The 24,136-nt window shown below is 35.8% G+C and overlaps 1 protein-coding gene across 10 annotated transcripts in view; it reads right to left on the bottom strand.

Annotated features, from left to right (window-relative positions):
* Positions 1–24,136, bottom strand: part of TJP1 (tight junction protein 1) — a 306,237-nt gene that overhangs the window by 40,280 nt on the left and 241,821 nt on the right. For all 10 annotated transcript variants that reach the window (XM_043983429.1, XM_043983431.1, XM_043983433.1 and 7 more), the window contains 6 exons: positions 21,308–21,411; positions 20,415–20,583; positions 19,932–20,076; positions 5,474–5,616; positions 3,448–3,553; positions 184–334 (listed from right to left, as the gene is read on the bottom strand). In XM_043983429.1, coding sequence (XP_043839364.1) covers positions 184–334; positions 3,448–3,553; positions 5,474–5,616; positions 19,932–20,076; positions 20,415–20,583; positions 21,308–21,411 — 818 coding nt within the window. The remainder of the gene's footprint in view (positions 1–183; positions 335–3,447; positions 3,554–5,473; positions 5,617–19,931; positions 20,077–20,414; positions 20,584–21,307; positions 21,412–24,136) is intronic.

Raw genomic sequence — 24,136 nt, 5'->3', positions numbered from 1 at the left:
TCATATTATCACACCATATTATCATACCTGCTAAGTACTAGCAGGAATCTTCTCCACTGTAAACCTTTAGCTACTTTGTCTGAGACTGACATCGGAAGTTGTTATCTAATGGCTTCTCTATTTGCTATTTCTCTCTAATTCTACAAGAACTTTAAAATTACACAAGTTAATATACTGACATACCCTGAGAATTTGGTCACCTTCTTCTAAGCCTTCTTTAGCAGCAGGACTGTCTTCCAGAACTCCAGCTACAAAGATTCCTACATCATTACCACCAGCCAAACGTAAACCCACACTGTCTCCTTTTCTGAATTTTACCAGTTTCATGCTTGGCCTGTAAAATTAGAAATTTAATGTATAATTCTTAAGAGAAGTTCTTAACATGAAAAAGGCAACAAAAAACACTAAAATGCAATCTGAGAAGATTTAACACTTCACAAAGATCCTCAATTTGCTGAATAAAATATAGGAATTCAAATTCACAAGTTCAAATTCACAGTTAATAATAATAATACTTTCTTCTTATCCTTAATGTAAACTGATCTAAAAATAATGACAGGCTCTTATTATAAATGTGAATTCAAATTGTATTACATAACTACTGTATGAGGAACACTATGTTAGGCACTGTAGAAACTAAAAGTTTAAGACACATAAGGCACCTGGACACAGAACTTACAAGTTTAATAAGGGGATATAGCAGAAAAACTCAACAAACATTTGAAGACTCCTTGAGAATTTATTGTCGCATGTACTGCAAAAAAGTGGTTTAAAAAGCCAAAACCCTAATTTCTGTGAGATAGTTTTCCAATATTCTCAAAATTCTTGACCAAATGAGTATACTGTAAAAGGTAACATTTTTTTCAGCTTTCTCAAAACTATTTGAGGATCAAGTGGTGACAATGGGCACAGTCAGTCCTTCATAAGAGGCAACATGGAATAGTGAATAGCATACTAGGCCTGGGGATCCAGAAAACCTATGTTCAAATTCTGCCTTGGTTACCTAAGAACTATATGGACATTTAACAGTTTCCTCTAATGCACACTGAAAAGAGTGGAATTAATCAACTCAAAGGCCCCTTGGAACCCTAAATCAGAGACCCCCATCAACCCACAACCCGGATATAGAGCTGATCACAGTTTGAAAGAGAAATCTGAGGATCATCTACCCAGAGGTGGTAGTTAAAGCTGTGTGTGTGTGTGTAAATGGATTACAAAGTAAAGTATGTTAAAGAGAAGATGAACAACGACAGAACCCTAAGGGGGACAGGAAGAATTAAAAGGAGGCTGCAAAGGAAACAGAGCAAAGAGAGGCAAAAGCTAGGACAATGTCACAGTTTAGATAGTGAAGAGACTATCCAGGAGGAGGAGTGGTTCACAGCATCAAATTCTATAAGAAAGCCAATAAGCTTAAGACATAAAAGAGGTCACTGGATTTGGTTACTTGGGAGTCACTAATGGACCAGAATGGACGTTTCTGCACAACTGTAAGGGCAGAAGCCAAACTGGAACGAATCAAGACACTGGTTGACTACTTGTTCTGCTATTGTGTCCTATTATCTTCTGGGTCTTACTGCTCTCTAGACTAGTGGGCACTGTAAACTGACTTAATGGTGTACCCAAAGAGGTACAGTTACTATGTGGCTTAACTACAAAAGCCATATTACTATACCCTTAAAGACTTCTGGGTCCTTTCATCTGCCTGCAAATGAACTCTAAAATGTGTGGTCATTCCAATTAAAAGTGTGATCACTTTGAGGTCTCTTCTTCCTTATTTGTATCCTCAGTACCTATAATGGGGTTGATGCTTAATAAATGCTTTTTGATCCATTCATTTCATTCAAGAGCAGTATCCTGGAGGAAGTAGGATCAAAGGGACAGGTACAGTATCAAGTAGTAGAGCTACTTGTTTTTCTATAACTGGGGGGAAGAAGGAAAGATAAATGACAATAGCACAAGGGAACACTATTAGACAGTCTTAAGCCTTCTACTACTTTGAAAAGATCTGAATAATTAGTCATGCAGAGAGTGGAATAGGAAGAGAGTTGGGGTTTTGAGAAGAGTAAATAAAAAAACACCTATAAAATACCAGTACTACTTTAGGTATTAAGGCTTACAAAGAAAATGGACTATCAAATACTTGTACCACCCACTTTTCCAGAGCTGTTGTGAGGAAAAAAACTTTGTAAATGCTTAGACCACTATATAAATTGGGTCATTATCTTAAAATTTAAAATATTGAGGATTCTCTAACTACCAACAAATATTACATTAAAATCTTAAGGGGCTACCAGTGGTGGTGGTGGTGGTGGTGGTGGTGGTGGTGGTGGTGACCATGATAATCAATATTTCAGAAAGTTCAACTACAATATAAGCATCTGGTCACTTGATCTAATGTTTAATGTTCTTGAATGTCTTAGTCCAGATTGTGAAAAACCTGGTGGTTAACCAATTCTGTCTGTTCCCTTCTGTCCCTTTAAAACAATTATCTCAAAGAAAGTTTACCTAAGAAGTCATTAATATAGCTACATTTCTGTGATTAAAAATGCAGAAGAATCTTCAGCCTATTTCATAAATCAGTAGAAATTCCATATTATTATCTTCATTTTAGATCTACAATATGAATTATAACACTGAACTATACTATCTGTAGACTGCTTTCTACATATCCTCAAAATTGGAGGAATAAGTAGACAAGATAATTGAATAACTGACTACACAATGATTGTAATCCTCAAACCATGCTGGACACTGTAGGATCTACACATGAAAATCATAAAGTGCAAATAACTTAGTATTTGATTACTGGTATTGTTTAGAGGCCTCATAATCTCTCATCCCTCTTCCTGATCTCAACAATATATATGAAATCTGTATACAAAGGCAGTGTGCTGCTTCTGATTTCTATTATTACAGCTTTACCATACCAAAACAACTGAAATCTATAGTAAAAATGGTATCATTTCCATCAAGGGAAAGAGAGGTCTGTCCTTAATAAAAATTTAAGTTTATCAGTTAGTTTTCCTTCTGTGTACTGTCCACTGTTTCAAAATTTATTTTTTAAATCTGGTATCTTTTACTGATCTGCTTAGGAAAAAAAAAATTTCCTACTTGCTGGCTTATTCATGAACACAACAGATGAATGACAGGTTGCTGTAACTTTAGTACCACATTTAAGAGTTTGAGAAATTAGGATAGTAAAATAACTCTTCTACAATTTCAAACACAGCAAATGAGTTAAACAAAGGTATACAATTCTCAAAGTGGGAGTACATCACCTAAGCAAGTTGTGTATCAAGGTAGAGACATAAACAACAATAGTAAATACATTAAGCAAGGGTATTAACTGGCCTTATGTGATTTAATGGCATCCTAAAATATTCTGAATAATGTGTTATTGTAAACGTATACTCATTCTAAAAACAAAGTAACTTAGAATTATATTACCGAAGCATTCCATCTTCATGGGTTGAATTGGGTAGAAGACCATCAGAAGGACTAACAGGTAAATCCACATCTGGCTGTCCAACTTGGGCATACACAGGCTTTGGCTCTAATGAGGAAAAATTAAAATCGTATAGAATTTATTACTTAAAGAATAAAAACAAATATAGACTAACAAAAAAAAATCTTGACTCCTGATTCAGCAATATAAATATAAAATAGGAAATCCTAACAATAAGGAAGATATATACTATGTTTATAAGAATGGCAGCAAATTTTGAAACTCCCAAAACTATGTAACAAAGGTCCATACACATCATCCGCTTGTCAATTTTACTGTTTTGTCAAGGCACATAAGCCGCTGCCTATAGTAGCATCAAGCTATTCTAGCTGATGCTGTCTTTCCTCTAGGAAAAAAAAGGTATACACAAAAGAATATGCAATTAATAGTGAAATTGCTTCTCTCAAAGTTCAGTTCTTTATTATCCATGAGTCCATATATCTAATACTGCTACAGATAAGACATGAAAGGTGAAAAAGAGGATAAGATTAAAAAGTAAGTAATGGGCAGCTAGATGGTGCAGTGGATAAAGCACCAGCTCTGCATTCTGGAGGACCTGAGTTCAAATCCGGCCTCAGACACTTGACACTTAATATCTATGTGACCTTGGGTGAGTCACTTAACCCTCATTGCCCTTTGCGGGGGAAAAAAAAAGTAATGAAAAATGAGGGGAATAATAATAAAAGGAGACTGGGGGGAAAGTGTATATGACAGAAAGAGAAATTAAGATATATGTCAAAGAGAAAGGTATAGATATTATTGACAATTTCTATTAAAGATGGAAACTTAATTAAATCACTTTCCAGAATTAAGAATACCAGTGTTCTCACCTTTTTCTTACCCCCTCCAAAACACACATGCACCCCTTTTTAGTACTCTGAATATCAGAGGTGAAATAATAAAGCAAATAGGTAAAACATTTGTAAAACAAAACTCCTTACCCTTTTAAACTGAAAGTAAGGCGTGTCACAACAATCAGAGTAATTTAACTTTAATATTTAAAATAAACTAAGGGGCAGCTAGGTGGCGCAGTGGATAAAGTACCGGCCCTGGAGTCAGGAGTACCTGAGTTCAAATCTGGCCTCAGACACTTAACACTCACTAGCTGTGTGACCCTGGGCAAGTCACTTAACCCCAATCGCCTCACTAAAAAAAAAAAAAAAAAAAAAAAAAAAAAAAAAAAAAAACAAATAAAATAAACTAGAAAAATCTGGATTAGCCAATGTGAAATGGGTTTGTTGGGAGTCTGGACAACTGAGGAAAAAGAGCTTTAATTAAGGACCAAAGAGGGATGGATTTCCTTCCCATTATATATGAATTACCTAGGTATTTTATCACAAACCTTATTTCATCCATCTCCCCTCAATGCACTATTTCATTTTTTTTTTAAATAAAGCAAATCTCTATCATTTCTAGTATGATGTCATTAATCAAGCTACAATTTCCAAGATAAATTTGGCTGCAGAGACTTTGTAGACAGTGATTCTCTGCCATTTCACCACTAAAAGAAAGCTCTCGAGGAGGATTATATAAGACATTTAAAGCATGTTAATAAAGGTAATAGCACTTACCCAGGCCCATCTGATGGGACAACAAATTGAAATACTAGATTTTCATGCCAAATTCTGATAAATGGAATATGTAAAGTTGTCCTATGTATGGTGACATTTGACAAATACCTAGAATCACCCTTTAAATAACAAAAATTTCAAAACCCAACAACCTAGTCTCTTTCTAAGTAATAAAGCCAGCTCCCATTTTTTTACTAGCTGATCAATGATTGGAATAAACTAGGAAAATCTAATTATATCTAAATAGGGAAAAAAGAAATAGATCTGAGAAATGTTTGTACTGTAAATATAACCAACAGCTTTAAAATGTTTTCCACTTACTCATATCCATCATTTTGTTTAAATTCTTCAAGTTACATGTGTAGTGTTACTTTACTTAAGGTTTTGCCAAGATTACCTGGAAGAGTAGGGGTTTGCTTTTCATTCCTTTCAACTACAGCTTCTTCCATGGTTTTAGCAGGCATGAGATCATCTATGATTTTTACAGGTGTAGAGACTGCTCCAGGTTTAGAATTCCTTTCTTCTTCTCTGCTCCGGAGACTAAATATTTTTGTAGAAAGCAAGGAAAAAGAAGGAAAAGATAACTCATTTAGTCTAAATATGGATTGAAGTTATCCTTCCTCATGGAAACACCCACCCCCACTAATCTTTACCATTGAAAACTGGTTTTTACTAATGTGCTTTAAATATATAATATCAAGAAATATTAAAGAAAGAACCATCACAAATATAAAGGACTTTTCATAGCTTTGAGTAGACACATTTACTCAATAATATATGGTGTATATATATTGTCCTTTTTAAATTTTAAATTTCACATATTAAAATGGCTTGAGAATCACAAAAATTTAACCTAGACAGAGCCTTCTATCTCTAATAAGAAGAGTATTTTATGTTTATGAAGTCAAGTAATTATTCTAAATATAATTCAACACATGCAATTAACCAAAACATTAAAAAACATAAAGCATAATGAACTACTATATAAAACAAGCACTTATTATTAGAACAGATATAGAAAAAGAAAAAATTATTTCTATAACTGCCTTTGCATTTTTTAAGAAAAAGTCCAGAAACATTTTAGGACATATAGAGATTTTAAGAATGTATTTTAAGACTATAGATATGGGGAAACTTAATTAAAATACTTCTACAATAAGCCAATAATTCTATTTCTATTACAAAGATATTTATTATGCAGGAATTTTTTTTAAAGTCTATAAAATTATTTGTATTTCATGCACGGTAAGTGGCAAAAGTAATATTATGAGATAGTTATATCCTTGTTTGAACTTAAAAGTATCTTACCTAAATTGAGAATGTTAACAAGCAACACTGTTCTAACAACTTCTTCATGACTCATTTACTCTCATTTTCATGTAAATGTCCTCAAAAATAGCAGTGTTTATTATATACACTAAACCTTTATGTGTATAATTAAAGTTTTCACTATGTGATACCTAATACTACATAAATATAGATATATCTATAGCTCTGGGTATCTCTATAGAAACAGCTCTATCTCACTACCCAATTTAATGAATACCATCATTATCTATTGGTTTCCCCATCCAGATGTCATACTGGCACTGTATGTAGGTATGTATGTATGCATGTATGTATATGTACATAGAATATTCAGAATAGAATTGTTCCTTTCAAGAAGTATTATAAGACATGTAAAGCATGTTTAATATGGTGATAGTACTTATCCAGGCCTATCTCATGGGACAACAGATTGAAATACTAGATTTTCATGCCAAATTCTGGTAAGTGGAACCCTGGAAATCTCTTTAACCCTAGAAATAACATCAACTAGGTACATTCAAAATTAACCTTCCACAGCTTCCTAACTATACTAAAATGTTATCAGATTTTAGTGCACTTCCATTACCAGCAACAAGATGGAGCCATTATATTATGCTTTAAGTGACATCAATTTAAAGAAACATTTTATGACAACGATTATTTCAAATATTAAATTATGATTATTTTCCTACTCTAGGATTTCAACATGGCATAGAGATGGTTGAGTTAAGAAGTATTCCAAATGATGCACAAGCTCTGACAAATCCTACACCGAGCTAAGGTTTTGAGTCTCATTTGACAAAGGAAATTACTGGTCCTCTAGGTACAATTCTTTTACTATTGCCAGATTCTTCACAACCCCCACATTCAGTTATGCAATCCCATATGGTGTTACAACCCAGACTTTAAGAAGCTTTGCTCTATAGTTCATAATACTGCCAGCTAGTCCCTCCTGGCTACTCTTTTGTGATACAATAGTCTCACAGTCTTCTTACTTCTCTTGCCTCTTTTTTGCTGGTTTCTATGTTGGGTTAAATTCAAGGCTTCTTTCTTATTCCACACTCTTCCCCTCTTTCCTCTCTACAATCTCATCTACCTATAGGTTCACCCATCTCCTCTATAGGGAAGCCGCCCAAATCTATGCCTCCAGGCCCCCCCCACCCCCATTTTAAGAACTACATACCTTCATCTGCAGCTATCTGCTGGACATCTCCACCTGGCTGTCATACTGGCACTTCAAACTCAATAATGGAGAGGGGGGGACCCTGGCTTTTCTCCCTGACATGCAGCAGCACATTTACAAACCTACAAATGTGCTACAGAATGAAAAATGTTAAAAAGCACTATCGAGATCAAGTGCTTTTAACTCAATTGTGTCAAACATGATGACTAGATCTCATTTTCATGCATTAGATGGCCAACAGGAGACAGATTCTAATTAGACTCAAGGTAAAATTCAAGATGAGTCTGGTTCTCACAATGTTTGGTAAACAGTAAGCATGAAATAAATATCCAGAGTTATTAACTGATTGGTTCACATATAATAACCTCTACATTTGCTCTAATTAATGAGTGATGCTACTCTAAGAATCAGAAAAGTTAATTTCACCAGATAAACTGAATATTACCTATGAAGATTAAGTTTTCTTTACCAGAAAATCCAGCAAGCTACCAACTCATCACTCAAAAAACCAGCTGCACTCGTCATTAGTCATATTTGCAATGAAGAAAGAAACCATAAAGCCAAATTTAATCACCTGATGAAATGCCTAACCCACATCCTTCTTCCGGGTAACTTCCATCTTTCACAAAGTTAAAAAACAAGAGGTCAAAACCAAGGAACAAACATGGCTCAAAGTTAGAATGTGGCAGTATGAAATGTAATTCCCAAAATTCTTATATGTAATTCAAATGAACTTATGTACCCCCATCAACTAATGCTGTACAAAGTTAAAACATAGGCCTTGCCCTCAAGGACTTTATAATCTTAGAAGTGAAATCAGACATGCACATAAATATCTCTAATATGAGACAGAAATCAAAAAGGAGAGGCCCAAAGTTCTATAACATATAAATCTAAGAAACTTATTTAGACTTAAGGGTTTCAAGTACTAATGTTAGAGAATATTTTTTAAATCTTAAATTCAAATATAAATAAAATCTATGTAAAAGCACTAAAATTTTCAGAATTATATTAAACAGTCCCCACTTCAGCAGGAACAGAGGTACCATAGTTGCTGAAGGCTATGCTTACAGAGCACAAAATCTATCTAAGAAGATACAAAAATTCAGAGTATGGCCTAGCAAGTGAAAGGATGTATATCAATCCTCCAAAGACCAGTTTAGCTAAAATTGGAAAGGCTTACAACCAGGTTAGTCATGAAATGATAGCAATTTTTTGACCTCAGAAAATCCCATCAAGATGCTTCATTATGGTAAAGAAAGATTATTATCTGCTTTGGTGGAGAAATCATAGATCCTTAAATATAGAACCTATAAGTTCACTGATATAGCAAACTCCCTCTATTAAACTAGAAGTCCTATAGGAACACCTTGAAGGACCCCCAGCTGTGTCAACTGACATAGGAACACACTAGAGATAGGAAGAAAGTTTTGTTACAAAGTAAAATTATAATATCTACTTGTAATTATTTGTTTTTAAAATCTATTTGCAAAGACAGGAGAAATTATAGTAAAATCAGGGGGGAAAAGTATTTTAAAAATTCATACTTGATGTACCCGGTTTTTCTATTAAGTCAGGATAAAGAAACTCCCTCTAATAATGACCATCAGTACCTACTCTGTATAGTCTTAAAGAGAGCTGCCTAGGGAACTGAATGGCTTGCCCGAGGTAATAAAGTCAGTATGTGTCAGGTGAGCCTTGAGCCAAGCTGTACTGAGACTTGAGGGCTGGTTCTCCATCTAACACATTATCTATTTTAGAGTAACTTCCCTAACATTCTGTAACACTGAAATAAACTCTTCATTTTTAGTAATAATTATTAATATAATAGTCCAAGCAGGGGGGAGGGGGAGAGAAGAAAGGTCTTTAGGATCCCTAAGTCCACAAAAATGAACTGGTAAATGAAAATCAGATTTATTTACTCATTAAAATTTAGAAGGCACACAGAAACATAAGTAATTATTCCTATCATAAGACTAATTATAAGTACTAGTCTATTATTAATTTCCAAATACTTTATTTAAAAACATATTTAGTAAGGATTGCTTAACTAGCCTCCCGAGAGAATTAATGTAAGGCCTATGGGAAAACAGGAATGCAAGAAAGCACACAAATATTTTTAAAGTGTGTATTATGTGGCAGGCACTGGACTAAGGCATTTGATAAAATCCCTACTTTACAGTAAACTGAAGCAAACAGAAGAGCCTAGTATTTACAGCTAATAAAGTGTCTGAAGATGCAGTTGTACTCAGATCTTCCTCATAGGAGGCCGATATCTCTATCCACAGTGTCACCGAGCAGCCCTAAATAATACAGAAGTTTGAAATGAAAACAGATTCAAAAGGATACTTTGCAATGGCCATATGAGAACGATGTAAATGTAGAAGTAGGTATAAATGTAAATGTCTCCAAAGAAATAGAAAAAGTGCCTTTTGCAAAGGAGGATAACGAAGATAAAGAAAAGACTTGCAAATGACCTCCACCAAGAAGAGCTCAGAAGCAGAAGGGAGCAGGGAACAGAAACCAGCAACAGGAGATATAAACAAGAAGGAAAATGAAAGCAGCTGGAAAACAGTAAGTGCTTTTCAGCCAAAACAGGATGATATATGTAGAGGTTAGAAGGGACCTCAGGAAAGTTATGGGGTTCATAATTTTTTGTGCGTCATGGACCTTTTCTCAAAAAAACCTTAAATGCATAAAACATACGTAGTATGATCAAAATATTTTTTTTAATTCATGAACTACATTGTGTTAGAATATGTTGCTGTCTCTGTGATGAAAGAAAATAAACTAGTATATTCCTATCCCCCCCCCTGCCCCCGAAGAAAAATAACAAATAAATAGATGAGTTCACAAACTACAAGCTCAGAATCTCCATTTAGTCTAGTCTCCCTTCCTCTGTTCAATCATGTCTCACTCTTCATGACCCCATTTGGGGGTTTCTTGGCAAAAGTACTGGAGTGGTTTGCCATTTCTTTCTCCAGCTCATTTTACAGATGAAGAAACTGAAGGAAACAGGGTTAAGGAACCTACCCAGGGTCACACAGCTAGTAACTATCTGAGGGCAGATTTTAACTCAGGTCTTCCTCTATCCACTGCATCACCTAGCTGCTCTTTTTGTTAGATAATTAGGTCTTATCCAGGTTGTGTTAATTTATTTTCCCCTTTCTTTTGACTTAAAAAAATACTATCTGTTATCTAGATAATAGCTCTCTTTGGGTAGGAAGGTGAGGACACAGGAAAATTGTTATAATGTAAAAAGAATAAAAACTTTTGTGTGTGTGTGTGTCTGTGCATGCATGTTCCATTTCAGAATCACATATGTAACACTAGAAGTAATCTTAAAATAGGTTGCTTTTTCATTTTACAGATGAGAAAACTAAGAACCAGAGTTTAGCTAACTTTCAAAAGGTACACAGATATTATCTTTGTCAAGAAAACACCAAATGGAGTCATGAAGAGTCAGATACCACTGAACAACAACTAACACTGGAAATACAAATCCAAAAGTAAAGCCAATTACCCAACACCTCAAGAAACTTACATTTTTTTTTTGAGCCAAACTTTTCCCCCTTTTAAAAAATACAATATATTGTTTGTTTTGTTTTTAATCTCAGGCATCTTGTTTTCCTACTTAGCAACACTCATTTTGAACTTCTTTGGCTTCTCTACCAAGCTGCCATGCCAGATCTCCCCACCCTACACTTTGTGCACTGTCTTCCCCTCTTAGATTGTAAGCTCCTTGGGAGCAGGGGCTGTCTTTCGTTTTTGTATTTCTATCTTCAGTGCTCAACCCAGTGCCAGGCAAAGTAGGTGCTTAATGTTTATAGACCCTTGACTGAATACTGAGATACCATATGGTTTCTACGTATCCACTGCCATCTTGTCTGTTCTCTATCTCAAAATAAGTCTCAAGTAAGCAACATGTATAACAGCAGCTTACTATATATATATATATATTTTAGTGAGGCAATTGGGGTTAAGTGACTTGCCCAGGGTCACACAGCTAGTAAGTGTTAAATGTCTGAGGCCGGATTTGAACTCAGGTACTCCTGACTCCAGGGCCGGTGCTCTATCCACTGCGCCACCTAGCTGCCCCAACAGCAGCTTACTATAAAGGGAAAATTCCTGGACTGAATCACAATCAATCAAGAAGCATTGATTAGAGGGCCTACTAAGCGCCTGGTGCCCCTTGTTAGGTGAAATAGTGGTTGCTCAGGATATTTACATTCCATCTGGAGGCAACTTAGACATTTAAATATAAACAGTAGATACACAGAATATATACAAAGCAGTTGAGAATAAGGTAGTTAATGGGAGAGGAGGTGCTAACAGTTAAGGGTTGTCTGCATTAAGTTTCATGTAGAAGGGGGAACTTCAATTGAGACAAAATAAGGCAGAAGTCAGTTAACAACCAAACCTAGGGGCAGCTAGGTGGCGCAGTGGATAGAGCACCGGCCCTGGAGTCAGGAGTACCTGAGTTCAAATCCGGCTTCAGACACTTAACACTTATTAGCTGTGTGACCCTGGGCAAATCACTTAATCCCAATTGCCTCACTAAAAAAAAAAACAACACAACCAAACCTATACTTGAGTGATAGGCTAACAGGTAAAGATGTTCAAATATCTAACACCCTCTCCCTACGTATGTACTGACAAGTATATAAAATAAACTTCACCTCCTTTCAATTGGACCCCAAAAATATCTGTTCTGGATACAAATACAGTTTATGATGAAGGAATATACTGGGATATATATGACTAAAACTGAGTACCTCTCTCCTGGGATAAAGGGACAAAAGTAAAAAGTTAATAAGCATTTATAAAGTACTTACTATATGCCGGTCAAAGGGCTAAGAGCTAGGGATACAAAGAAAAGCAAAAAAGCAAAAAAAAAAACAAAAAAAACCAACAAAAAAACCCTCCAACTACCACATTCCTTACATCCAATAATTTACATTCCAATGAGGAAGACTACATGTAAACAATTATGTGCAAAATACACACACACAGAGCAAATTAGAAGCAATCTCAAAGACCCTCAAAATTAGGGGGAATCAGAAAAGGCCTCTATATGGTTTAAGCTGAAATTTCAGGGAAGGCAGAAAAGCTACAAGGTAGAGACAATGAAGGAGAGCACTGCAGGAAATTAGGGATAGCCAGTGAAAAAACAGTTCAAGAGATGGACTGCTATGTGAGAGAAACAACATGAAGTTCAATGTCATTAGATTATACAATGTGTGAATTCGCAATGAAATGTTAATGTCTAAAGTTAAGAAGTAGCACTTAAAAATAATACTGCTACCAATTTTTTAAAACATTTTGGGGGCAGCTAGGTGGCGCAGTGGATAAAGCTAGGTGGTGCAGTGGATAAAGCACTGGCCCTGGAGTCAGGAGTACCTGAGTTCAAATCCAGCCTCAGACACTTGACACTTACTAGCTGTGTGACCCTGGGCAAGTCACTTAACCCTCACTGCCCAGCCAAAAATAAACAAACCTATTTTGCTGTCAATAATTTTGAGGAACAGAATCTTTGTCAGAGAATATAACAGTTTACTCACTTTTTCTAAAGAGGCCAAATTGCTGCCCTCAGTTCTATCAGCAAAAACTTAGCATGTCTGTTTTACCACTGTCTCTATAGTCATATGTTTTTCCCATCCTTTAGCAATTTTGGTGGGGAAGTACTTCAGGCTTGTTTTAATTTACATATCTGATTATTTGTGATTTTGGACATTTTACAGGCTATGAATCATTTGTATTTTTTTTTTAACTTTGGCCATTTAAAAATGACTCTAAAATGACTGGTTAAATAAATGAGATTCTAAGTCCAAAGTCATTAGAGTACTAAATTAAAACTACCAAATAAATGGTAGTTTCATATTTATATAATTAATATTAATTACAATTAATTTAAAGCACTAGATAAATACTATTACTGCTGTTGCTGCCATCACCACCACCACCTTCTTGCTCTAGAAGCATCCAAACAAGAGCAGGAGAAAGCCAGGACTGATGAGAATGGAATCAACTTTTATTCTTCTCTTTCCTTTTCACTACTTAAAACCAGTAAGCTGCCAAATCTTTTCAACTCAACTTCCATGATCATTCTCATAGTTCAACTATCCCCGCCCCCCCCCTTTGGTTATAATGAGCTCCTAATTACTTAAATACAGCAACTTTCTATGTAGTCTCCTTACCTCCTACCTACTCTTATAATTGCTAAGTTAATTTTAATAATTCCTAAGTATGACCATGACACACACCCTTTTCATGCACAATGAGTTCTTGCTGAACTAGGAAAAAAAGCTGCTTCTTGATCTTGTTTTATATTCTCCATATCACGTGCAGGCTGCCCCTAATATCTGAAACATAGTCATTGCTCCAAATTCTGATTTTCCTTCCAGATCCTGCTCAGGTGCCACTTCCTCCACAGAAAGTACTTTTCTTCCCTTGTCCCTATGTATAAAAATATCTTCCATGCTCCTTCTAGTAAGCTCCACAAAAGGAGAATCCATCTAATTGTTCATCTTTCTTACTGTCCCTAGCCAAGTGCTTTGCACAGAATAAATGTATGCTAAGTTTAATTGAAAAGACAAGGTGGAAGTAGAAAACCACTAAGAAACACAGAACTGAGATTTTTAAAGCCCTCAATAAGTGGTCAAAAGAATATGAACAGTTTTTCATATAAGAAATGAAAATCATCAAATATGGATCGCCAAGAAGAGAAATTTAAATGAAAACAAGTTTGGGTTTGGAAACTGGTGAAGTATTAAATGAATTGAATGCCTAACAGCTATGTGTGTATTGTGTAGATGCTTCATCATATGCCTATTTCATCCCCTTTCTACTAAGGATACATTTTATCAGCAATCTCTGAGAATCAAAAATTAATAAAACTGGTGTATACAGATACTATTTTGCGGTAGCTGTAGTCAAAGTTGTAATCATAACAATAGCAATTTAAGGACTGCAGAGCACTTTACAAATATCTCATTTAATCTTTAAAACAACCTTGGAGGGGCAGCTAGGTAGCATGGTGGATAGAGCACTGGCCCTGGAGTCAGGAGGACCTGAGCTCAAATGCAGCCTCATACACTTAACACTTACTAGCTGTGTGACCCTGAGCATGTCATTTAACCACCCCAATTGCCTCACCAAAAAACAAAAACAAAAACAACCCCCCCCCACACACACACACAAACAAACAAACAAACAAAAAACCTTAGAGGTAGGTGCTATTATTATACCCATTTTACTGATAAGGAAATAGAGATTAAATGACTTGCCCAGGGTAACACAGTTATTAAGTATCTGAGGCTGGATTTGAACTCAAATCTTTCTGATTTCAGGGTTAGTACTCTCCACTGCACCACATTTGCTGCATGTTATTAGGTACTAGGTGCTAGGAATACAAAAATAAAATTGAATGAGTCCCAGTGCTTACTATAATATTCTACTGGAGGACAAGAAATGAACAAAATAAATATTTATTTACAATGGGGGCTGCTAGGTGGGTAGAGCACTTGCCCTGGATTCAGGAGGACTTGAGTTCAAATTTGACCTCAGACCCTTGACACTTACTAGCTGTGTGATTAACCCCAATTGCCTCATCAAAAAAAACAAAAAACAAAAACAAAAACAAAAAAAGCCCCAAACTATAAAAGTGTCAATAGCAAATAACTTGAGTTAGAAACCAAGTAAAGAGGAATACAGTGGAAAGGATCAAGAAGAATCTTATGGGATGAGGCTGAGTAAGGCTGAGGCTGAGCTGAATTGAGCTTTGAAGGAAAGTAAAGTCTAAAAAAAGTTTTAAAAGAAAAAAAAAAAAGGGGGGGGGGTGTTAGTCTAATTAAATGACAGTAACATTCCAGATATGGTGAATCAATAAAACCACAGCAGCATGAGAGGGAAACAGCTAGAAGGCCAATTTGTCTGGATCACAGTGAATGAAAGAGAATAACATGATATTAAGACTGGAAATGTAAATGAGTACCAGATTGTAAAGGACTAGGAAGAATCAGTTTTTTTTTTAAAATAATGTTACATGGGAATGTTTTATTGGGGAGGAGTTATTTAAAATGACTCTGATGGAGAAAAACATCCAAAAAAAGTTTGTGCTATATACTCCTTTGCTCCTAAGGATTAAATGTTTTCAAGAAGGATTTACAATATATTTATCTTGAAAAACTTGAAACTATGTATTCCCTGCTTTTTTTCTTTTTAATTTATGGAATAAAACAAGCCTTTTCATAATATAGTACAATAAAAGGAGTTGCACATGAAACTGCAAATCTGCTATGTACAACTTGCTATTCTTTTCAAATATGCAACAAAATTATCATGTAAATTTCTTCCCCCCTTTTTTCTTCCTACCTCCCCCATTGCTACCATTAGCCACAAATGGGGGGTTGGGGAGATGTATGTGTATGTATATATGTAAACACACACACACACACACACACACACACAATGACATTATATATACGTAAAATTATTCTATACATTCTTCTTTTTATTCATTTTTTTCTGGATGCCTTTCATCATGTCCTTTATAGTTAATTTGGCTATTTATAATACTCAAAATAATTTATTCAAAGACATTAAGACAAAATTACTGTTGCTGTGCACGACGTTCTCTTGGTTCTACTCATTCCATTTATTATTTAGTGCAAGTCTTTCCACGTTTTTCTACAATCAATGAGCTCATCATTCCTTATAGCAGAGTAGCATTCGATCACAATTATATACTACAACTTGTTCACCCAATCCCCAACTGATGGGCATTCTTGCAATTTCTAGTTTTTGCCACCACAAAAAGAGCTGCTACAAACATGTTAGAATATATAGGTTCTTTTCCTTTGTCCTTAATCATCTTTGGAAAAAGACCTAGGAGTGGTATTGCTGGGTCAAAGGGTATACAGGTAATTTAATAATTCTTTGGGCATTAATTCCAGATTGTTCTCCAAAATGCATGGATCAGTTAACAATTCCACCAACAATGAATTAGTGTCCCAATTTTTCCACATCCCCTCCAATATTTATCACATTCCCCTTCATCATTTTGGCCAATCTGGTAGGTGGAAAATGCTTTCTCAAGGTTATTTTAATTTGCATTTTTCTAATCAATAATGATTTTGAGCATTTTTTCACATGACTATAAACTGTTGTAATTTCTTGTTCATATCCTTTGACCATTTATCAGTTGGGGAATGGCTCATATTCTTTATGTATTTTTGATAAGACCTTTATCTGATAAACTGTCTATAAAATCCCCTCCCCTCCGCAATTTTCTGCTTTCCTTCTGATCTTGGCTACATTTATTTTATTTGTACAAAACCATTTTAATTTAATGTAATCGAAATTATCCATTTTACTTTGCTATCTTTTGTTTATTTATAAATTATTTGCTTATCCATAAGTCTGATGCTCCACATTCTTCTAATTTTATTGTAATATCTCTCATAATGAAGTAACAAAAAAAGTGTGAGAAAATAGTTATTGATAATGAATTTCTTGGGGATCCACAGATCAGTTCCTCAGTTCTTTCTCCCTCCCACTCCAGAAAGTTCATATCTTTCCTGGGACAAACCCAAGGGAACAAAAGAAATGGAGACAGACTTTTTTGTCTAGCTCAGTAAAGGACCACGCCTACATAATGGACTTTGCCTTAGGCAACTTGAGTGAGGGTCTTCTCCCAGATGTCATCTGTAGAGTTCATTTTAATTTAGACCACCCTGAAGTCATGTCAATCAATGGAATTGAATGATGCTAACCAATTAGCTTTGATTAACCTGCCTCTATCAAAAGAGGACAAAAATTGGAAGAGAAGTGCTCACTCTGCTCTTGCCTCTCCCTCTTAGGACAGTATAGGTTTTGTAGGTCTTCTGAACTCTCCTTAAGAACACATGCTGTATTACCCTTTGACCCAGCAATCCCACTTTTTAGGTCTTTTTCCCAAAGAAATCATGGAAGGGGGAAAGGGACCCACATGTACAAAACTATTTATAGCTGCTCTTTACATGGTAGCAAGGAATTGGAAGTTGAGGGGGTGCCCATCAATTGGGGAATGGCTGGACAAGTTGTGGTATATGAATACAATGGAATACTATTGTGCTGTAAGAAATGATGAGCAGGAGGAGTTCAGAGAAACCTGGAGGGTCCTGTGTGAGCTGATGATGAGTGAGATGAGCAGAACCAGAAGAACATTGTACACAGTATCATCAACATTGAGTGTTGATCTACTGTGACAGACTATATTCTTCTCACCAATGCAATGGTACAGAAGAGTTCCAGGCAACTCATGATAGAAGAGGATCTCCAAATCCAAGAAAAAAAAAAAAGAACTGTGGAGTATAGATGCTGAATGAACCATACTATTTCTTTTGTTTTTGGTGCTGTTGTTTTTTTTTTTCTATTTTGAGGTTTTTCATCATTGCTCTGATTTTTTCTCTTATAACAGGACTAATGCAGAAATAGGATTAATGTTATTATGTGTATGTGTGTGTGTGTGTGTATATAGATAGATAGATAGATAGATAGATAGATAGATATAACCTATATCAGATTACCTGCTGTCTAGGGGAGGGGGGAGGGAGGGAGAAAAATCAGAAATTGTAAAACTTGTATAAACAAAAGTTGAGAACTATCTTTACATGTAACGGAAAAATAAAATACCTTATATGTTAAAAAAAAATAACGAACAAATGCTGTCTCTGAGAAACAGAGACAGCATGGGTCTTCTGGGGCTTTTTTCCTGCTAGTGCTAATTGCCACGCAATCAATTCTTTACTGGTATATATAATATTAAAAACAAACGCTTACTGCCAAAACTGGTACAATAGCAATTATTTTTTAAAAGTTTTAGTTAATTTTAAGAAAACAGAAATGTAAAAGGCAATAATTATCAAAACTATCCAAGCTAAGAAGTACAGTAGGCATGAAATATAGGGCAGCAAATAAACATAATAACCTTGTATTTGACAAATGTAAAGACAAGATTGGGGGGGGGGGGGGAGTTAGGTGGCACAGTGGATAGAGCACCCGCCCTGGAGTCAGGAGGACCTGAGTTCAAATCCGGCCTCAGACACTTAACACTTACTAGCTGTGTGACCCTGGGCAAGTCACTTAACCCCAATTGCCTCACTACAAAAAAACAAACAAAAAAACAAAAACAAAAAAAAGATTTGGGGATAAGAATTCATTATTTGGTAAATTGGAAAGCAGTATGGCATAAATTGGGTATAGGATCAGTATCTTACCCCATTTCCCTATATTTTATAAAATAATACTTTATGAGGTATATTTTCTAATGAAAGCATGGAGAACATTCTATCTTGTACTCTATTGTCTTTAAGTAAAATTATACACACACATCATAAAATATTCATTGAATTTTAGATACTAGAACAATTCCATTACAAGTACTATTACAAACACAATCCACACATCAAAATACTATCTACTCATAAATTAATGTCTTTGTAGAGGGTCCACAGAATTTCTTTCAACTAACATTTACATAATACCTATATATGCCTAATATCAGGGTTAGGTGTTATTGGGCACAAATCTACTTATTCGGCATAACCTAACTTCTAGACTAGAATCTTCAATCTCAAACTCAATGTCCTGTAGATATCTAAACCCATCATGTTCAAAACTGAACTTATCTTCCCCTCTCACAACCCACTCCCCACCTCCGAACTTCCTTATAATAAGAAACAACACCATCTTCTAAGTCACCTAACCTCCCAAAGTGCAAAACCTAGATGCCACCATCAACATCTCACTCATTTTCTCTTGCCTCTTTGAATTTTTACAGCAGTAATTCTTAATTCACTTAAAATACTTGAACTAATTTTTTTAACTTAAAAAAATTTTTATGAAAACATCACATGCAAAAAGAGAAAAAATTTGAAATACAACTAGATCCAAAAGGAAAATTTTCTATACCGCATGAATAAAAAATAAACAAGGGGCGGCTAGGTGGCGCAGTGGATAAAGCACCGGCCCTGGATTCAGGAGTACCTGAGTTCAAATCCGGCCTCAGACACTTGACACTTACTAGCTGTGTGACCCTGGGCAAGTCACTTAACCCCAATTGCCTCACTAAAAAAAAATAAAATAAAATAAAAAAATAAACAAGACAGGGGCAGCTAGGTGGCGCAGTGGATAGAGCACTGGCCCTGGATTCAGGAGGACCTGAGTTCAAATCCAGTCTCAGACACTTGACACTTACTAGCTGTGTGACCCTGGGCAAGTCACAACCCCAATTGCCCTACCAAAAAAATAAATAAATAAACAAGCCATATTTGTAATGATACTAATGGCTTGTTTTAAATCAAAACACACACTGTGTCATTACCTGCCATTGCTGGGTTGTTGTGGAGAATGCCTGGAATGATCTGAAGGCTCTGACCTCTGATCAGGAGATCGTGACCGGCTGCGGCGGGGCCTGTCATGTGATCGATTGGAATGGTCTGATGCCAGCGACTGAATTTCTGAAATGTCTGTTAAATAAAAGTTGATTTTTGTTCCATGAAATGACTGTAATAAAATGGTAGTGTCCCTTATTGATAATGAAAATAAGCATCTGAATTAAAAAAAAAAAGTAGCTCACTTTATATATTTACTTTAGCAATCATGGAATAAGTAAATGCTTTCAAATGAGTACACTAAAGGCTTTATTGGTTTATTTTAAATATTGGTAATAATTGGATTCTAAAGATGTTTGATTTCACAAGAAATCATAATTTTCTTCCAAACATTCATTCTAAACTAAGAAAATATAAAACAGGTTATGTGGTCTTCACTTAAAAAGAAAATTCTAAGACACATTCACACTTACCATCTCTTTCAGATGCATTAGCAGAATGAATACTGTCAGAAAGATCAGGGACATTCAGAAGTGTAGCTCGTTCATCTCTCTGTACTACCATTTTCAATTTGCCTTTGGACCTTTCTATTAATGTCTTTGCATCTGTCAATGACATATTTTCTGTCACAGTGCCATTTATCTACAATAGAACAGAGATTGCGTATTGGAAATAAGTGATGAACAAATCCAATAACTGAAACCCCTTGTAAAGCTATCAAAAACAATACAAATTACTCTTTCTTCTACCATAAGGAACAAAGTTATGTCTCTAAAGCTTTCAGTTTATCAACTTATCACCTACCTTAAATCAGCAATATCTTGTCTGATCTGCTACCATTAAATCAGATAAAAACCAATTAATATGCCTATAATTCCTGTGTCTTCTCCCTTTTATTAACCCCCAAAGATTATACCACAGCATAAAGTTTTCTATCAATTAAAATCAAACAAAAAATGGCTGTCTGGGAAGGAAAGGGGGAGTGATATTTGGGATCACTATGATGATATAAAGAACCAAATACATTAATAAAAACATATTTATTCTTTTTAAAAACCATAGACTCCAACATCTATTAATTACAAAAACCACACTCAGCTCAATCAATTGAAACCACTGTTATAGAAAAATAAAGGCAGGGGCTTCTAAACAGTTGCATGTGCCATCATAACTGTGTGGCAACATAATTGATTTAGTATGCTGATAGCTTTTAGTATCCAGAGATGACAGATGGCAGCTTCTCTATTTCTTCTAATTAGACTTAATTAAGCATCTAGTAAACTGTCTCAATCAACACCAGCAAAAATTTGGAAAAATAAACACAACTTGTTCGACACTTCAAAGAAATTTCAGAATATGACTATACCTTCAATACAACATCACCTTCTTGTATATTACCATCTCTTGCTGCCAAACTATCTTGTGATATTTCTTTTACAAATATATGACTGGCCAAACGAAGTCCGTATTCTGTAATCAAACATTGAAAAAACTTTAGTGTAAAAGCATATAAAACACTTCTAAATACCTTGAATAATAACATCAATAGTAACAGCCTAAGGACAAATCCAGACACAGCACAAAGAAATTCCTTATAAATCAGAAAGTAGAAATGCTTCAAATGTTAATGTAAAAAGTGAAATTAAAATTGCTTGAACCAAGCTTTCCTTACTATGTGAGGATTAAAGTATAAAAATGTATAAAGTATAAAAAAAAACTTCCCAATAATACACTGTCAATTATACTATTTCTAAGAACACATTATTTTGGGGGCAGCTAGGTGGCGCAGTGGATAGAGCACCGGCCCTGGAGTCAGGAGTACTTGAGTTCAAATCCGGCCTCAGACATTTAACACTTACTAGCTGTGTGACCCTGGGCAAGTCACTTAACCCCAATTGCCTCACTAAAACAAACAAACAAACAAAAAAAAACCACATTATTTTGTAGGCAGATATAACATGAACAATTATAGTCAAATTAAAAAGGGGAAATGGGTAACATTTAAGGAAAAGCTGAAAAAGTGGCTTGTATCACAAACAAGAATGTTTAATTCTGAGTATTCTGCTCTATTTTAGCTCTTATGGAGACAATCTAAGAATAAAATCTGGTTGAAATCAACAAGAGAATTCCTTAGGCATATGTAATATATATGCATACACATGAATACATGTCTAATATGCCCATGTAAGCTAGAGACATGCATACATGCGTACATATATGCACACATACATGCCAATATGCACATGTGTTTACATATGGGTGCGCGCCTAAGCAGGACTCTTACTAAGAATGACCAAAGATCATGGCTACACAAAACATTGTTGATGCATTGACTGATTACTACTAATTTTTGAGAATTTTCTTTTTAAGCAGATCAACAAAGATCACGGTGAATGTGATTCTGTATAGGAAGGGTATTGGGGAACCCAGGAGGCTCTCTGTTGCCCCTCTGACTGAGTTCCCCATCCCCAGGCTTGGGCCATGTTCACTGAGGCAGCAAGTCTCCTAGGAGACTTTGTGGTCCAGGCCTGAATTCCAGAGACGACGCTTGGCTGGCCTCCCAGGGGTCCAAAGAATCAGCCATACACGAGCCTTGTTCTGTTAAAGCCTAGAACAAGTTCTGACAGGTCAAGGCTCAAAGGTTGAAAAATTACTCTTATTCTCTCAGAATTATTCTCGCAGAGACTTTATTTGATTACTTTGTGGTTTTTTGCTATAAATACTGGGCTATCCTAGACAATAAAGTGCACTCAGTTTCACACATAATGTGGTGCTGATGTGTCAATGATTAATCGTCTCTGATCCTCAATCTCCGTCAAGGGAATTGAACCCATGACCCCGACAACTGGTGCCCGAACAGGGACCCCACTCGGACCCTGGAGGGACAGTTGAAGCTGTGCCCAGAATAGGAGGCTCTGTGTTGTCAAGGACCATACAGGAGACCCCCACCCCGCCCGGGAAAAGGAAAGCACGTGCTACAGGATCTGGTGAGAAACCAGGATTGGGGGATAGGATCCGAAAGAACTCTGAGCACCTCCTAGCTCAGGTTAATTAATTTTCGCCCAGTTGAAAGATATCAGCTCGGATCCAAAATGAGACAAAATGTAACTCAAGGTTTAAAAGACCTCAATAAAAATGTATATGCTCTGCAGTTAGTAACTGTAGGAAAAGGGGTTAAGGTAAATAGAAAGACCTTAAAGCAATTTATTAAATTAGTATATGAACAGGCATCATGGTTCCCAGAAGGACCTAACATTACAATACAATCCTGGGAAAAGGTTGGGGAAGCTATTATAAGCTCAAAACAGGAGCTCCCACCTTCCTATGCCGCTATATATAATGTTATAAAATTGTGTCTTGAGGATTCCCAATTCCTCATGCAGTTAGAAGAAGCTACTGAAAAAGGGAGCAGTTCAGAGTCAGAAGATGAGAATGAGGAACAAGGAGATGGGGGAGGTTACGGATGGGTCAAGAAACTTTGACAAATTGGGAGAAGGGAGTAAGGAGAAAATTGGATGTAGCCAAAAAGAAACAAATGATAAACTGGGACAAGTCTGATTGCACTGACCTGAAAAGGAAAACAGGTGGTGTTTTATTGCAATACTGTGGGTGACCACAGGGAGAGAACCAGTATAGTGGAAAGTTATCTCTCAAATAAGGAAAGACAGTTATATTTATAGTATAAATAAATTAATTATCAGTCTCATTATAATATTCTCCACCTTGGGGAGGTACAAGGGAGGGCCTGTCCTACTCATTATAATATTCTCCACCTAGGGGTGTTACAAGGGAGGGCTTATCCTAATTTGGAGTTCCTGAAGTTCCAACACCAGAGGCGGGTACCTTTTTCAGTGGAGGTGTGTTTTGGGGGGGTTTACAGATCATAAGGTGAATCTAGGGACAAATTTGGCCTTTTCTGCGCATGTTTCTTTCCCATGGCTAATTTCAAAATATAATCATTTTTCTTTAGAATTTCTATAGCCTTGTCTTTTCCTTTATTGTTATTTTGACCTGACCCGTTTTGGTCTGTTATGGATGCTGATCGCTGTGGGTATGAGAACCTGGCATTTTGACTTGTAAGTTATCCATTAACTGGGATCTAACTCCCTTTTGGAGCTAATATCTGAATTAGAGCTTGGGTCTTATGTTTTTTCTGTTAACCCTTTTTTCACCTATGAGCTCTGAAAATTAGTCT

Source organism: Dromiciops gliroides, chromosome 2 (genome assembly GCF_019393635.1).
Source record: "Dromiciops gliroides isolate mDroGli1 chromosome 2, mDroGli1.pri, whole genome shotgun sequence".
Taxonomy (NCBI): Eukaryota; Metazoa; Chordata; class Mammalia; order Microbiotheria; family Microbiotheriidae; genus Dromiciops; species Dromiciops gliroides.
Note: the sequence above shows the minus strand (reverse complement) of the source record. Positions and strands in the feature narration are given on the sequence as shown.